Below are 18,132 nucleotides of genomic sequence, written 5' to 3' on the forward strand. Positions count from 1 at the left end.
GACATGGCTGGATATATGTGGGGGGACATGGCTGGATATATGTGGGGGGACATGGCTGGATATATGTGGGGGGACATGGCTGCAATATATGTGGGGGGACATGGCTGCAATATATGTGGGGGGACATGGCTGCAATATATGTGGGGGGACATGGCTGGATTATGTGGGGGGACATGGCTGCATATGTGGGGGGGACATGGCTGCATATGTGGGGGGGACATGGCTGCATATGTGGGGGGGACATGGCTGCATATGTGGGGGGGACATGGCTGCATATGTGGGGGGGACATGGCTGGATATATGTGGGGGGGGACATGGTGGATATATGTGGGGGGACATGGTGGATATATGTGGGGGGACATGGTGGATATATGTGGGGGGACATGGCTGCATATGTGGGGGGACATGGCTGCATATGTGGGGGGGACATGGCTGCATATGTGGGGGGGACATGGCTGCATATGTGGGGGGGACATGGCTGCATATGTGGGGGGACATGGCTGCATATGTGGGGGGACATGGCTGCATATGTGGGGGGACATGGCTGCATTTGGGGACACATTTAAAAAAAAGTATCGGTATTCGGTATCGGCGAGTACATGAAAAAAAAGTATCGGTACTTTTACTCGGTCCTAAAAAAATGGTATCGGGACAACCCTAGTTGTAACCCTCCCCCAAATTTTTTTTTTTTCGTAAAAAGGTGTGTGCCCCTTTAAGATGAGGTGGCATTCATTGATCAGAAGATGCAGGTGTCGGCGTGTTCCTCATTAAAAAACCATACATGGGTCCAGAGCTGTAAAACTGGTTGTGCCAGCTAAGAACAAAAGCAAATTGTCTGATTCCACTGTATCGTTATAAATGAGGCCAGCGTGGCGAGTTCCTCCCAGCGACATCGGAACTGAAATCCCCCGGAGGAATGGGCAGAGGAGATCGCACAAATGCGTCCCTTGGCGATCACCAGGAATCCATATAAACACAGCAGGCTGCATAGGGCCATGCAAACCGCAGAGCGCCATTTAAAGCGGAAGATTAAGCTGCTTATATTTTACCTGCCCTGGTTCTGCCTCATCAACATGCTAATAAAATTATTAACCCCTTGACACCGGCCATATACAAATATGCGGCCTCTTGGCGCCTGGTCCTTTAGCGCAGAGGGGCCACATATTTGCGTGAATTGCCCCCAATACATCGCCACGCGCACGCTCTCGGCACAGTCACCGTCGCCTAACCCGAAAGAGCGATCGGGAGTTTTCGGACCACGTGACAGCCAATGGCGGCTGACATGTGATCTTAAGCCTCGGGTGCTGCCGCCGCCATTGCGGGTAAGGGAACCCGCAGTGAAGCCTTTCGGCTTCACGCCAGGAACCATACTGGCGCATGCGCGAGGCCCTGCTCCTCTCTCCTATTAGCCTGGCGGCCAGGGGAGGAGGAGGAGGAGGAGGAGGAGGAGGAGGAAGCCCTGCAGCCTGGCGGCCAGGGGAGGAGGAGGAGGAGGAAGCCCTGCAGTGACGTCATTGCCGCGTCAAGGCCGCGGCCGGACTCCCGGAAGTGGGAAGTCAAAGACAAGAATCCTGTCCCCCCTCCCCCCCAAAAGATGCCAATTGTGGCACAGGAGGGGGGGGGGGGGGAATCCGATGAGCGGAAGTTCCAACTTAGGGTGGAGATCCGCTTTAAAGCGATACTAAAGTTTCATTTACATTGTCCCTTCTATTTCTGTATATGGATAATGACGCTGCAATTATTTTAAATAAAAACAACATCCAATTACCTTTTCCCTAATTGGTATACAGCTGTCACATGACACAGATGTTTCCCAGGAAAACAAGCAGGAGAAGTTGCTATTCACATGTTAAAAAAAAAAAAAAAAGCTTTTGGAATACAGGAGTAAAAATAATTAACCGCTTCAGCTCCGGAGAATTTACTCCCTTGCCGACCAGAGCAGTTTTTTGCGATTCGGGACTGCGTCGCTTTAACTGACAAATTGCGCGGTCGTACGACGTTGTACCCAAATAAAATTGACGTCCTTTTTTTCCCACAAATAGATCTTTCTTTTGGTGGTATTTGATCACTTCTGCAGTTTTATTTTTTGCGCTATAAACAAATAAATTGCGACAATTTTGAAAAAAAAAAAAGCAATATTTTTGACTTTTTCTATAATAAATATCCCCCAAAAAATAAAAATAAAAAATATATATATTATATACACACACATGTATATACATTGGGCTAGATTTATAGAGAGTTACGCCGGCGTATCAGTAGATACGCCGTCGTAACTCTGAATCTACGCCGTCGTAAATTTAAGCGTATTCTGGAAACCCGATACGCTTAAATTAGGCTAAGATACGAGCGGCGTAAGTCTCCTACGCCGTCGTATCTTAGGGTGCATATTTACGCTGGCCGCTAGGTGGCGCTTCCGTCGATTTCATCGTAGAATATGCAAATGAGCTGGCTACGCCGATTCAGAAACGTACGTGCGCCCGGCGGATTTTTTTACGTCGTTTGCGTAAGGCTTTTTCCGGCGTAACGTTACTCCTGCTATATGAGGCATAGCCAATGTTAAGTATGGACGTCGTTCCCGCATCGAATTTTAAAAAATTTACGTCGTTTGCGCAAGTCGTTCGCGAATAGGGCTTTGCGTAAATTACGTTCACATCGAAAGCATTGACTATTTGCGACGTGATTAGGAGCATGCGCACTGGGATACGTTCACGGACGGCGCATGCGCCGTTCGTGAGAAACGTCATTAACGTGGGGTCATGTTTTATTTGTATAAAACACGCCCACCTCTTGACAATTTGAATTCGGCGCGCTTACGCCGGCAGATTTACGCTACGCGGCCGCAACTTACGGAGGAAGTGCTTTGTGAATGCTGCACTTGCCTCTCTAAATTGCCACGGCATAGCGTAAACAACATACGCTACGCCCGCACAATTTTACGTCGCCCTACCTGAGATTCAGTACTGGAATTTATATATATAGATATATATATTATATTATATATATATTATATTATATATATCTGAATTAGCCAAGGATTCATGGACCCAACATTTTTTTTTTTTCGGTTGAGGATTGACTGTATTTAATATTCTGGATTTCTCTTTTCAAATGTAAAATATTCAGTTTCCTGACCCATCCAGGTTGGGTGTGCGCCATAGTTGGGATGGGCATCATTATTCAGGGTGGAGTGTTATGACGCTCATAATTTCTAAATTAACATTTTGAAAAAAAGTTGGCAGTGCAAATAGGTAAGCTTACAGGATATTATATTTAGGCATGCAATGTATTAAAAAAGGGACCCGTCAAGGCTGGTGGCTGAATGGACACCAAGGCATCATGCACACTGAGGGTTTAGCCCTGATGCACGGGATCCTGCACTCTACAAGTGTTTGTCCAGTACAAGTTGTAACCTATCATCCACATATAAGGCCTGGTGGGTTTTGAGACCTGAAACGCATTAGCCATTTCTTCATGTCATGCCAGTTTGAACCCTTACTGGATTTATCCAAGTTTGCGGCGCTCTTATCCTTCCAGTACTCTTAGGGTTCGGTCATACATGTGGCAGCCCTTGCCCCCCTCTCTCTCTGATCCACAGTAAATCGCTTTTTAGAGGGCAGCGATTAGGCAAGCATCGCACGCTGGGTGGTTGCGGCTTGGCTTATGCACTTGAATGAGTTGCATTTGGTGTTGGCACTGCCCACCCAATGAAACATTTCATTTAATTTTAGCTGCAAAGCATCGCCGCCGTGGCATATATACAGCCGTGAGCAGGGCCGGACTTACCATTGGGCTTGACTGGGCTCAAGCCCATGGGCCCCGCCCAATAGGGGGCCCCGGATGGCAACCCCCCCTTTTTTTATTTATTTTTTATATAAAAAAAAAAAGGTATAATATATATATATATATATATATATATATATATATATATATATATATATATATATATATATATATATATATATATATATATAAAAATAATTATTATTATTATTATTAAAGGGCCCAGAGGTCTCCAGGGCCCCCAGATGGCAACCTCCCTTTTTTATGTATTTTTTTTATTAAAGGGCCCAGAGGTTTATTTTTTCTTTTTATTAAAGGGCCCAGGGGTCCCCAGGACCCCGGATGGCTACCCCCCTTTTTATATATATATATATATATTTTTCTTTCTTCTTTTTTTTTTTGTAAAGGCCCCCCCCCCCACTTCTCTATTTGCGGCAGCCCCTCCGCTTCTCATCAATTTCAGACGGCAGCACCCCCCCCCACCCCCCCCGGTTCTCTGCTCCAGGGGGCCCATGCCTTAAGCTGTGTAAGGGGCCCCAAAATTCCTGATGGCGGCCCTGCGCATACCTCCCAACACGCACGGATTCTGCGGGACTTTCCCGCACAGATTAGCTTCTTCCCGCAGTCCCGCGAAAGGGTTAATTTTCCCGCACTGCAAGAGGAGGCAGCACGGAAGCAGGAGGAACCGGAGTGGTGTGTGGAGGACTGTGGCTGCTGAAGGGAAGAAAGCCGAGAGCCGGGCTAATGACAGTCTGTGGCCCCGGCTGTTGGCACAGGTGAGAGGCACTCCCCCCCGCTCAACAACTGCAAAACTCGCCCCCCCCCCCCGTTCAACAACTATGATCCCCCCCCTCGCTCAACATCTTCGATCCCCCCCAACTCTCGGCTCCAGGGGGCCCCTTTAACACTCAAGCCCAGGGGCCCCCACCACCCTAAGTTCTGCCCTGGTGCCCTGGCCATGAGCATGAGGTGGCAACAAAACCACAGCTCACCCTTCTCATTTTACCACCCTCCGGCCGCCCGCGTGTCCTTATAGGCCACACCAGGGAGCCTCTGGGACACCCCGCTTGACAGGGCTGCCTCTAAAAGTAGAGTCCAACCACTAATTTTCCTCTACCCCGGGTCCAGGAATGCACCTAAAGCTGGTCATACACAAAGAATATTCTGGCTGGTTGCAGACGAAGCAGAGAAAGTGTGATCACTCTACTCGGCTGGAAGAACCGGCAGAACTGAACAAGAGAAATCTTTCAGCCTAAAGCTGGCCATACACTATACAATCTGATTGTACAAATTATGCACAATCTTCTTTAAATTTATCAAAACGATATAATATGGGGACAAACGAAACGATACTTAAAATCTTTGTCCAATCTGACTGGACAGCGTATGGTCACATTACAACATACCTATTACTGTATATAACTTACTGACACAGATACGTGATGGCCCAAAGCGTAACCCGATCACTAGAACAGAGATATCACCACTCCCTTTTGTCTCTATTGTGTCCCCGTCTTCATTGTTTGAATGTATGGTTTACTCCTTGTCCACTCAGCAATGTCACCTAACCGGATGTTCCTGCCCAACGGATCCGAGCACACCGAGATCCCCGCCATACATGGAAGACCTAGAAGTCTCGGTTCACACTGGTGCAATGCGGAAACCAGCATGATTCTTGTGCGGATTCCCGCATCGCGTCTGATTCACAGGCATTTCACACTGAAATCCGCGGCTGTCAATAGAAAGTTATTGACACCCCCAAATCGTTGTGCAGAACGCAGTGCGAATTGTGGAATCAGATTGCAGGGGGTCTGAAAACCCATGCGATACGATTTCAGTGCGGACCAAAAATGCGTGTGAATGCGATTTTAGCCATACAAACTATATGGCTGAATTTGCATCGCAGACATTGCTTGTGGTGTCTGGCATTGCATAAGTGTGAATTCAGCCTAAGGCTTGACTGTACTTGCCTTTCGTAATACAGTTCAGTTCGGGTGAAGAGCCCTATGTGAGTCAGGGTCCTACACAATGACCCTATGTGAGTCAGGGGCCTACACAATGACCCTATGTGAGTCAGGGGCCTACACAATGACCCTTTGTGAGTCAGGGTCCTATACAATGACCCTATGTGAGTCAGGGTCCTACACAATGACCCTATGTGAGTCAGGGTCCTACACAATGATCCTATGTGAGTCAGGGGCCTACACAATGACCCTATGTGAGTCAGGGGCCTACACAATGACCCTATGTGAGTCAGGGTCCTACACAATGACCCTTTGTGAGTCAGGGGCCTACACAATGACCCTATGTGAGTCAGGGTCCTACACAATGACCCTATGTGAGTCAGGGTCCTACACAATGACCCTATGTGAGTCAGGGGCCTACACAATGACCCTATGTGAGTCAGGGGCCTACACAATGACCCTATGTGAGTCAGGGGCCTACACAATGACCCTATGTGAGTCAGGGGCCTACACAATGACCCTATGTGAGTCAGGGGCCTACACAATGACCCTATGTGAGTCAGGGTCCTACACAATGACCCTATGTGAGTCAGGGGCCTACACAATGACCCTATGTGAGTCAGGGGCCTACACAATGACCCTATGTGAGTCAGGGGCCTACACAATGACCCTATGTGAGTCAGGGTCCTACACAATGACCCTATGTGAGTCAGGGGCCTACACAATGACCCTATGTGAGTCAGGGGCCTACACAATGACCCTATGTGAGTCAGGGTCCTACACAATGACCCTATGTGAGTCAGGGTCCTACACAATGACCCTATGTGAGTCAGGGTCCTACACAATGACCCTATGTGAGTCAGGGTCCTACACAATGACCCCATACAGTTCAGGCTCCCACACAATGACCCAATACAATTCAGGCTCCCAATGATCCCCATACAGTTCAGGCTCCCAATGATCCCCATACAGTTCAGGCTCCTACACAATGACCCCATACAGTTCAGGCTCCTACACAATGACCCCATACAGTTCAGGCTCCCAATGATCCCCATACAGTTCAGGCTCCCAATGACCCCATACAGTTCAGGCTCCCAATGATCCCCATACAGTTCAGGCTCCCAATGACCCCATACAGTTCAGGCTCCCAATGACCCCCATACAGTTCAGGCTCCCAATGACCCCCATACAGTTCAGGCTCCCAATGACCCCCATACAGTTCAGGCTCCCAATGACCCCCATACAGTTCAGGCTCCCAATGACCCCATACAGTTCAGGCTCCCAATGACCCCATACAGTTCAGGCTCCCAATGACCCCCATACAGTTCAGGCTCCCAATGACCCCCATACAGTTCAGGCTCCCAATGATCCCCATACAGTTCAGGCTCCCAATGATCCCCATACAGTTCAGGCTCCCAATGATCCCCATACAGTTCAGGCTCCCAATGATCCCCATACAGTTCAGGCTCCCAATGATCCCCATGCAGTTCAGGCTCCCAATGACCCCCATGCAGTTCAGGCTCCCAATGACCCCCATGCAGTTCAGGCTCCCAATGACCCCCATGCAGTTCAGGCTCCCAATGACCCCCATGCAGTTCAGGCTCCCAATGACCCCCATGCAGATCAGACTCCCAATGACTCCATGCAGTTCAGGCTCCCAATGATCCCCATACAGTTCAGGCTCCTACACAATGACCCCATACAGTTCAGGCTCCTACACAATGACCCCATACAGTTCAGGCTCCTACACAATGACCCCATACAGTTCAGGCTCCCAATCATCCCCATACAGTTCAGGCTCCCAATCATCCCCATACAGTTCAGGCTCCCAATCATCCCCATACAGTTCAGGCTCCCAATCATCCTCATACAGTTCAGGCTCCCAATCATCCCTATACCGTTCAGGCTCCCAATCATCCCCATACAGTTCAGGCTCCCATTCAGTTCAGGCTCCCAATCATCCCCATACAGTTCAGGCTCCCAATGATCCCCATACAGTTCAGGCTCCCAATGATCCCCATGCAGTTCAGGCTCCCAATGACCCCCATGCAGTTCAGGCTCCCAATGACCCCCATGCAGTTCAGGCTCCCAATGACCCCCATGCAGTTCAGGCTCCCAATGACCCCCATGCAGTTCAGGCTCCCAATGACCCCCATGCAGTTCAGGCTCCCAATGACCCCCATGCAGTTCAGGCTCCCAATGACCCCCATGCAGTTCAGGCTCCCAATGACCCCCATGCAGTTCAGGCTCCCAATGACTCCATGCAGTTCAGACTCCTACACAATGACCCCATACAGTTCAGGCTCCTACACAATGACCCCATACAGTTCAGGCTCCTACACAATGACCCCATACAGTTCAGGCTCCTACACAATGACCCCATACAGTTCAGGCTCCCAATCATCCCCATACAGTTCAGGCTCCCAATCATCCCCATACAGTTCAGGCTCCCAATCATCCCCATACAGTTCAGGCTCCCAATCATCCCCATACAGTTCAGGCTCCCAATCATCCCTATACCGTTCAGGCTCCCAATCATCCCCATACAGTTCAGGCTCCCATTCAGTTCAGGCTCCCAATGATCCCCATACAGTTCAGGCTCCCAATGATCCCCATACAGTTCAGGCTCCCAATGATCCCCATACAGTTCAGGCTCCCAATGATCCCCATACAGTTCAGGCTCCCAATGATCCCCATACAGTTCAGGCTCCCAATGATCCCCATACAGTTCAGGCTCCCAATGATCCCCATACAGTTCAGGCTCCCAATGATCCCCATACAGTTCAGGCTCCAAATGATCCCCATACAGTTCAGGCTCCAAATGATCCCCATACCGTTCAGGCTCCCAATGATCCCTATACCGTTCAGGCTCCCAATCATCCCCATACAGTTCAGGCTCCCAATGATCCCATACAGTTCAGGCTCCCAATGACCCCATACAGTTCAGGCTCCCAATGATCCCCATACAGTTCAGGCTCCCAATGATCCCCATACAGTTCAGGCTCCCAATGATCCCCATACAGTTCAGGCTCCCAATGATCCCCATACAGTTCAGGCTCCCAATCATCCCCATACAGTTCAGGCTCCCAATCATCCCTATACCATTCAGGCTCCCAATCATCCCCATACAGTTCAGGCTCCCATTCAGTTCAGGCTCCCAATGATCCCCATACAGTTCAGGCTCCCAATGATCCCCATACAGTTCAGGCTCCCAATGATCCCCATACAGTTCAGGCTCCCAATGATCCCCATACAGTTCAGGCTCCCAATGATCCCCATACAGTTCAGGCTCCCAATGATCCCCATACAGTTCAGGCTCCCAATGATCCCCATACAGTTCAGGCTCCAAATGATCCCCATACAGTTCAGGCTCCCAATGATCCCTATACCGTTCAGGCTCCCAATCATCCCCATACAGTTCAGGCTCCCAATGACCCCATACAGTTCAGGCTCCCAATGATCCCCATACAGTTCAGGCTCCCAATGATCCCCATACAGTTCAGGCTCCCAATGATCCCCATACAGTTCAGGCTCCCAATGATCCCCATGCAGTTCAGGCTCCCAATGATCCCCATACAGTTCAGGCTCCCAATGATCCCCATGCAGTTCAGGCTCCCAATGATCCCCATGCAGTTCAGGCTCCCAATGATCCCCATGCAGTTCAGGCTCCTAATGATCCCCATGCAGTTCAGGCTCCCAATGATCCCCATGCAGTTCAGGCTCCTAATGATCCCCATGCAGTTCAGGCTCCCAATGATCCCCATGCAGTTCAGGCTCCTAATGATCCCCATGCAGTTCAGGCTCCTAATGATCCCCATGCAGTTCAGGCTCCCAATGATCCCCATGCAGTTCAGGCTCCTACACAATGACCCCTATGCAGTTCAGGTTACTATACCAAGACCGCTTTGCAGCTCAAGTAGCGATTTTTCACGGGCAATTTATCGGGGCAATAGGAGGTGTTCTGTCACTTGCCACGTTGCCTGCCACCAGATGAGGAATGCCAATTGCCACACTGCCTGCCACCAGATGAGGAATGCCACTTGCCATGATGCCTGTCCACCAGATGAGGAATGCCACTTGCCATGCTGCCTGCCACCAGATGAGGAATGCCACTTGCCATGCTGCCTGCCACCAGATGAGGAATGCCACTTGCCATGCTGCCTGTCCACCAGATGAGGAATGCCACTTGCCAAATCATCTGCCAGTACCACCAGATATGGATTACTGCATTGGTTCAGTGGTCATTCTTGAGTGAGGGCAGGAGAGCGGAGGTGCGGGGTGAGCAGCGAGAGATGATGTCATCTCTCTGTTTTCTGCCGCACCTCCGACATTCGGCATGCTGCGAGGGCAGAAGAGCGGTGATGCTAGGCGGGCGGAGAGAGATGAGGTAATCTCTGCTCGCCAGCTCACTTCTCTCATCTGCCAGTCCACCTTAAAATGTCATGCCGCCCACCGCAGCCCTGCTGCAAAGACGCCGCGGCCCGGGGATTGACAACACCCGCTTTAGTATTTCCCTGCAGTTCATACAACTCTCAGAAGGTTGCCAAGAGCTGCGTGGTGCGCAGTAGTCAGGTTTGGTTGTGCCTTTGTCCAGGGAGGAAGTAACCAATTAAAGGACCATGCAAAGGGGTCGAAGAAAGGAAGGTATAAAAAGGAAATACCCAAATGTATCAATGAGACACATTGGGGAAAATAAAGTACCTTTGATGACAGGTTTTTCTCCCAGCCGTTGCACGCTTCCGATGGCAGTCTGTATGGAGTCTTCAGGTAGTATTTCGGCAAAGAAATAGCCCAAGTACCAGGCAAACATGGAGGCAAATATTAATCCCACCACCTTCACCGAATCTGGGAAAATACAAATAAACAAACATGGTTATGGGAGGAGCTCCGAAATCTGAAGAGTTTTTCCTACAGCTCAGTAATGATCTAAATTCTAATGTTTATGCAGCAAGTAAAAGCAACCCACAAAATCCCAGCCAACACTGCTACTGTGCCAACGTCAGGAAGTCAACAAATCTTTGTATTTAACCACTTACTTACTGGGCACTTAAACCCCATCCTGCCCAGACCAATTTTCAGCTTTCAGTGCTCTCGCTTTTTGAATGACAATTGCGCGGTCATACAACACTGTACCCAAATGAAATTTTTATAATTTTTCTTTACCACAAATAAAGCTTTCTTTTGGTGGTATTTGATCACCTGTGCAGTTTTTTTTTATTTATTTTTTTAAAGACCGAATTAAAAAAGAAAAAAAAAATACAAAACAGTTTTACTATTTGTTATAAAATTTAGCAAATAGGTAATTTTTCTCCATCATTGATGTACACTGATGAGGCTGCACTGATTGGCACCGATAAGGCGGAACTGGAGGGCACTGAAAGGCGGCATTGGTGGGCACTGAAGGGCATTGATAGGTGGCACTGGTGGGCACTGAGAATTGGCACTGATAGGTGGCAGTGATGGGCACTGATCAGCACTAGTAGGTGAGACTGATAGGCAGCACTGCTAGGTGGCACCACTGGTAGGCATTGATAGGTGGCACAGTTTTGCACTGGTGGTCACTGGCAGGCACTGAGGAGGATGTGCCTCTTCCACTCAGGACTGATGTCCCTTAAAAAGCTTTTGTGCAACAAGCTTTTGTTAACATCACGTGATTGGCTGACAGCTGATCACGTGGTAAGGGGCCGGGATCGGCCCCTTACTCGGATCTGTTATCACCCAAGTCTCATTGACTTGGTGGCAGTGATGGTCACTGATCAGCACTGGTAGGTGAGACTGATAGGTGGCACAGTTTTGCACTGGTGGGCACTGATGAGGTGGATGTGCTTCTTCCACTCGGGACCGATGTCCCTTACACAAAAGCCGGTAATCTGCTTTTTTTTAACAAGCTTTTGTTAACATCACGTGATCAGCCGTCATTGGCTGACAGCTGATCATGTGGTAAGGTGCCGGGATCGGCCCCTTACTCAGATCTATGATCACCCAAGTCTCAGTGACTCGGTGATCACAGCGCGCGCCCTTCAGAGGGTGCGCGGGGAGCGTGCAAAGGGGAGGACGTCTATTGACGGAAATTCAGGTCCGCCCTGTAGCCGTCATTTGGCTATAGCGCAGACACCACGTGGTTAAATACAGTGAGATTTCCTACAGCTCCTCACATGGGAAATGGACTGGTCTGCTCCCCAAAGCCTGTGCAATGCAACCTTCTTTCCTTCTTTGAGGAATACACCATTAGTTCAGACTGTGCATCTCCACAAGGGCCCTCTGGGGCATAGGGGCCCATTTCTACTGAATGTGGGTCAGAGAAGTTCCTGCTGTCATGTAGACCTGTATGTGGTCCGCTTCTAACCAGCAGGCTGTTGATACACAGAGAATAGATTTTTTTCACATGACTAGTAGGGGGGACTAAAAACGAATTCTGAAAAGTGTCCCTTCAGTGACGTCTGACACCGATATCACCAGATTCCAACATTGACTGTAATGAACAGAGATGACACTTTGATAAATACAGTGTAACGGTCACCACCGTTTACGGTATTCCCATTCCATCGCCCCAATACAGCTTATCCGACAAGCCAGCAGACATCAGACACGATCCATCTCATTTCCCAGAATAACGAGACATACGCTCTGTTACTGGTTTCAAAATGTATGAATGAATACTTTTAATGGTATCTTAGCTTTCTTATATACAGTACAATCATGTTACACTTAAAGCGGAGTTCCGGCCGCAATTCCACTTTTTATATATAAATACCCCTGTAATACACAAGCTTAATGTATTCTAGTAAAGTCAGTCTGTAAACTAAGGTCCGTTTTGTTAGGTTGTTACAGCATTTAGACACTTTATAAAATAGAAATAGATTGGGGCCATCTTAAGTGTGGGCATCATGAAGCCAGACTGTATGACTTCCTGGATTTCAGCCTTGCAGATCTCGCACATGCTCAGTGCTGCACAAGCAGTGTATTAGGTTTCAGATCAGGTTTCAGCACCTGTACTGTCCAAGTCACATGATTCTTCGAGACTGGGGAGTGCACAGACTCCTGGAAAGTTACACCCACTACATTCCCAGGAGTCTGTGCGGTGTAGGTTAGGAAGCATTAAGCACCTAGGTGCAGGAAGTGGGAAGATTAACTATTCTGCCTAGCAACAACACTTTGAAGGCATCTAAAAAAAAAAATTGTTTTTCTTAAAGGACTAATGACATTTTTTTTTAAAACTACTAATGTAATGTTATATTTATGGGTGGAACTCCACTTTAATCACAGGGACAAAGACACACTCCACCCACACATCACACAATGGGGGGCTTCAATACACCTTATCTTAGACAATGACATTCGGTTGAGTTAATTATTAGTCATTATCCAGGCAGCCTGTCTCCGCATACAGCTTGACAAGTCACATTCCTTTACTAAACATAATTGACATGCTAATTCCCTACCCCTGAAAAGGAGACATCTGACCTTTCAGACTTAATCAGTACAATAGACACAACACAGTATTAGCATCACACAATGGACAATGGAATGTCTTTCAGGAGCCTATTGACCTGTTGGGGGTCAGCATGAAATCACCTGTAATATGTCCAGATCTCCTGCAATACATGAATTATCAGTCACCCTATGCCCAAAAGGGGCACAGGGTGACCCTAGACCCAAGAGTCATTAGTGACGCTGGCACAGGAGTACCCCCCATCCTTCAAAAGTCTCTGGGTGTCACGGGTCATTCCGTTACATACAGCATTTATATAGATGAGTAAAAGGGGGTCCCAGATAGCAATACATAGAAGAGGGGTACACAGCAGTGCCTGGATGAAAATCTTTAGTATCTTTGAGTAGACACGTACAGAATGTAAAAAAAAACGCCTGCCGAATGCGACATGTCGGGGGCAGTAAAACCACAGCTCAACCACCTTCTTTTACTGACCCCCCTGTGTGAACGAGCACTTAGGGTTGTAATGTGTGTGGTCGGCTTTAGATACAAACCGATTGGTTCTAGTGAGGATAACCACTTAACGCCCGCCCACTGTATATATACGTCCTCTTTTTAAAGATGAATATCTCGGTAACGGCAGCAGCTGCTGCCACAAGCGAGATACCCATCTCTTCAGTGGGCGGGCGTGTAAACGATAACGGCGGCCTCCGCGGCGGATTCGCCGCGAGATCGCCGTTATCGAGTGGCGGGAGAGGGCCCCCCCCCTCCTGCCGCTCTCCCGCGCCCTCCGCCGCTTACCGGAGCTGTCGGTAGCGGCGGAGGCGATCGGGTGCTGCTGCCTGATCGGTGAGGACTCGACTGAGGGCAAGATGGCCCCCACCCGTCCTCATAGCTTTGCTGGGCGGAAGTGACGTCAAAACGTCAGTCCCGCCCAGCGTCTTAAAGAGACAATTTTTTTGTTGTCATTTTTTTTTAAATGACAAAATTTCCATTTTTTTTTTTTTTTTGCATTTAAGTCTAAATATGAGATGTGAGGTCTTTTTGACCCCAGATCTCATATTTAAGAGGACCTGTCATGCTTTTTTCTATTACAAGGGATGTTTACATTCCTTGTAATAGGAATAAAAGTGATACATTTTTTTTTTTTCAGTGTAAAAAATTATAAAATCAATAAAAATAAATAAGAAAACATTTTTTTAAAGCGCCCCATCCAAGACGAGCTCGCGCGCAGAAGCGAACGCATACGCGAGTAGCGCCCGCATATGAAAACGGTGTTCAAACCACACAAGTGAGGTATCGCCGCGATCGTTAGAGCGAGAGCAATAATTCTAGCCCTAGACCTACTCTGTAGCTCAAAAAATGCAACGTATAGAATTTTTTAAACGTCGCCCATCGAGATTTTTAAGAGTAAAAGTTTGACGTCATGCCACGAGCGGGCGCAATTTTTAAGCGTGACATGTTGGGTATCATTTTACTCGGCGTAACATTATCTTTCACAATATATAAAAAAATTGGGCCAAATTTATTGTTGTCTTATTTTTTAATTCAAAAAGTGAATTTTTTCCAAAAAAAGTGCGCTTGTAAGACCGCTGCGCAAATACGGTGTGACAAAAAGTATAGCAATGACCACCATTTTATTCTCTAGGGTGTTAGAAAAAATATATATAATGTTTGGGTGTTTTAAGTAATTTTCTAGCAAAAAAAACTGTTTTAGTCTTGTAAACGCCGAATCTGAAAAACACCTTCCAAGTGGTTAAACTTCTTTATTCGTTGCTATATTTCACTTGCAAGCATTGAATAAACACAACTGAATTTGCTTGAACAAATCCTCTGTAAACAGAAACTGTATGCCGAAAAGGGCGAAGACAAAAAAGTCAGCCAGATCAAGGAGTAAAACTCGGTCACGTTTTCTGAGTACATGTCATCATTCTCACTGAACTATATACACACTTACTACAAGGAAGGGCGGGATTTGAAGCAGAACTCCAGCCAGGAAAGATAAAAACTGAAAGTGCATTAAAGGATAAAAAAAGGAAAAAAAATGCCGTTGCTGCAATATTCAGCTTCAGTCCATAGCTGTCCCCTGCACTACTACTTTTTAGCCACACGATGTCCTCAGCCTGAAGTCATTCAGCCGACTTCCTCTGAGCTCAGGCTGTCATGGACCCGCCTCCAGCTTGTTACTGGACAGAACAAGCAGCACAGTGATGAGCTCATCTCTCTGCCTGCCAATCAGCATTCTCCTCGTAATGAAATCGATTGGCTCCTTGTGTTGCTTCTTTCTTTTACACTCCAGCCCTACTGTACAGGAATTGCACATCACACAGTATAAAAAAAAAAAAAATACATATAATGTTTTTCTTTACAGGTACATTAAATCATAGGTTACACCTGTATGCAACAACTTTAAAGTGTTACTAAATCCAGAACCTGCAGTCACTATATCTGGTCTCCCCCAGGACACAGAACATGGAGATGCAATTATCTTAGTAAACATAAACTGCCAAATACTTAGAAAAAGGTTCTTGTACGACTTCGGGGGCGACTTGCATTGACTTCTATACAGAAGTCATTTTGCAAGTCGCCTCTGAAGTCGTCTTCAGGACGCCTTGCCGAGTCGCCCCCGAAGTCGTGACGCCCCAGTGTGAACCGGCTCCTATGGTTTGCTGTCTCTATTCTACCCGACGCATTTCGGGTCTCTGATCCTTCCTCAGGGGTTTTTATTAGGAAGGAGATGCTTATATTCAACAGTATCCATCTCAAACAGTCAAAGGTAGGGTATAGCCATGTAGTATCGTGCAGAGGGTAAAGAGTTATACAGTGGAAACTCGGATTGCGAGTGACACGTTTAACAATATGAGCACTGTATTTTAAAAATTATGAACTCAGTTTGTGAGTGTTGTCTCACAAAACGAGCACGATTCAGGCTAAAGTGGTGTGCATTACAGCGTTTGGCCTGAGGTGAGGGGGCGGCGCCGATCATAGCCAATCGGTGGCGTCCGGAAAGGCCCGAGGACAGCTCGGCTGACCTCAGCAAACCTCGGGAATGAAGTCTTTCCGAGGTTTGCCGAAGTCAGCAGAGGTGTCCTCGGGCCTTTTTTGGCGTTTACAAAGCTCTAGGGCGCCCCTCCACCTCTGGCCACATGCGGTATTGCATGCCATTGAAGTCAATGCGGAACAAATTATTTTTGTTTCCATTGACTTCAATGGATAAACTCGCTTTGATATGCGAGTACTTTGGATTACGAGCATTGTTCTGGAACGGATTATACTCGTAATCCGAGGTTCCACTGTATCTGTCTGGACAGGATGGGTCAGCATTGGTGCCACTGCCTCAGAGCCTCAAATTGCCCTCACGGAGGTCCCCCTTGTGCCAGGGCCACAGACGTTCAAACACCAGAAAGTAGGTAGGTACTGTTGGCAAAAATCATGGTTGTTTGCTGGTAGCTAAAGAGGAGGGTATCCTATTATTTAGCTCAGGGCTTGACAAATTTGCTTGGAGTCTAGGAGCCAGCTAAAAGGGTTAGGAGCCAGGAACGTACACGGTCCCGATGAGCTCACGCACAGAAGCGAACGCATACGTGAGTAGCGCCCACATATGAAAGCAGTGTTCAAACCACACCTGTGAGGTATCACCGCCATTGGTAGAGCGAGAGCAATAATTCTAGCCCTAGACCTCCTCTGTAACTCAAAACATGCAACCTGTAGAATTTTTTAAACGTCGCCTATGGAGATTTTAAAGGGTAAATAAGTTTGTCGCCATTCCACGAGCGGACGCAATTTTGAAGCGTGACATGTTGGGTATTAAATTTATTCGGCGCAACATTGTCTTTCACAATATATAAAAAAATTGGGCCAACTACTGTTGTCTTATTTTTCAATAAAAAAAAAAAAGTGTATTTTTTCCCAAAAAAGTGCGCTTGCAAGACCGCTATGCAAATACGGTGTGACAGAAAGTATTACAACGACCACCATTTTATTCTCTAGTGTGTTAGAATAAAAAAATATATATAATGTTTGGGGGTTCTAATTAGAGGCAAGGAGATGACAGTGAAAACAGACAGGGGAAGCTCCATTAGCATTGCTGGTTGTCTTGTCATACCAACGGCCACCACAAGAGGGGGCCAGATCACAGAAGGAAGTGTAGGTCTTCAGAAGGCCGCAAAGCCACGGCCTCAATTACCGGACTGCACGGCGGGAGAGGTGGGGGCGCACGGAGACACAGGATACCCCAGCTGTACCGCCCCTGGCGCCAGGTCGCTAATTCTAGTCGCAATTGCGACCGGGCGCCCGGGGTTTGTCGAACCCTAATTCAGCGTTTCACCAGTTATAGGTAGGTTCCTTCTGCTGTGGCCACAGTGTTTGCCAGCACGTCTTTCCAGGCTCTGCAGACAGCGCATACCTCCCAACTGTCCCTGATTTCGAGGGACTGTCCCTGATTTGGAGCAATGTCCCTCTGTCCCTCATTCTCCTCATTTGTCCCTCATTTTGGTCTGATCTCTATAGATGTATATAAAATGCACATTCAAAAAGTGTTTCCCAGTGCTAAACCTTCCATCTGGTTTCTAAATGACTGCATTTGTAAATTCCAAAAGCCAATATAAAGAAATAGTAGTGGTAAAAAAAGCTCTTGTGGGTTTAACCAATCTTATTTTTTTAGCACAATACTCCTTTAAGGGGGCGTGGCAAGGGGTGTGTCCTATGCCTACATACTTTTGCTGATAGGTGTCCCTCATTCCCATCTCAGAAAGTTGGGAGGTGTGGACAGCGTGTGAGGAGAAGACCGCAAATAACCGGCAAGTCTGTTTGCATGTGATCAGCTGTGATTGGACACAGCAGATCAGATGGTAAAGGGCTGCTGTGATTGGCTCTTTACCCCGATTTGTGATCAGCGGTGTCGGAATGTCAGGAGTTGTGGTTGGTGGAGAAGCGCTGGCTGAGGCCGTATAA

General features: G+C 47.7%; 1 protein-coding gene across 1 annotated transcript in view; it reads right to left on the minus strand.

The window, feature by feature from the left end:
* FAM3B (FAM3 metabolism regulating signaling molecule B) overlaps positions 1 to 18,132 on the minus strand; it is a 97,145-nt gene that overhangs the window by 42,079 nt on the left and 36,934 nt on the right. Inside the window, exon 2 of the mRNA XM_040338979.1 lies at positions 10,449 to 10,592. Coding sequence (XP_040194913.1) covers positions 10,449 to 10,592 — 144 coding nt within the window. The remainder of the gene's footprint in view (positions 1 to 10,448; positions 10,593 to 18,132) is intronic.

The sequence above is a fragment of the Rana temporaria genome, chromosome 2 (assembly GCF_905171775.1).
Source record: "Rana temporaria chromosome 2, aRanTem1.1, whole genome shotgun sequence".
Taxonomy (NCBI): Eukaryota; Metazoa; Chordata; class Amphibia; order Anura; family Ranidae; genus Rana; species Rana temporaria.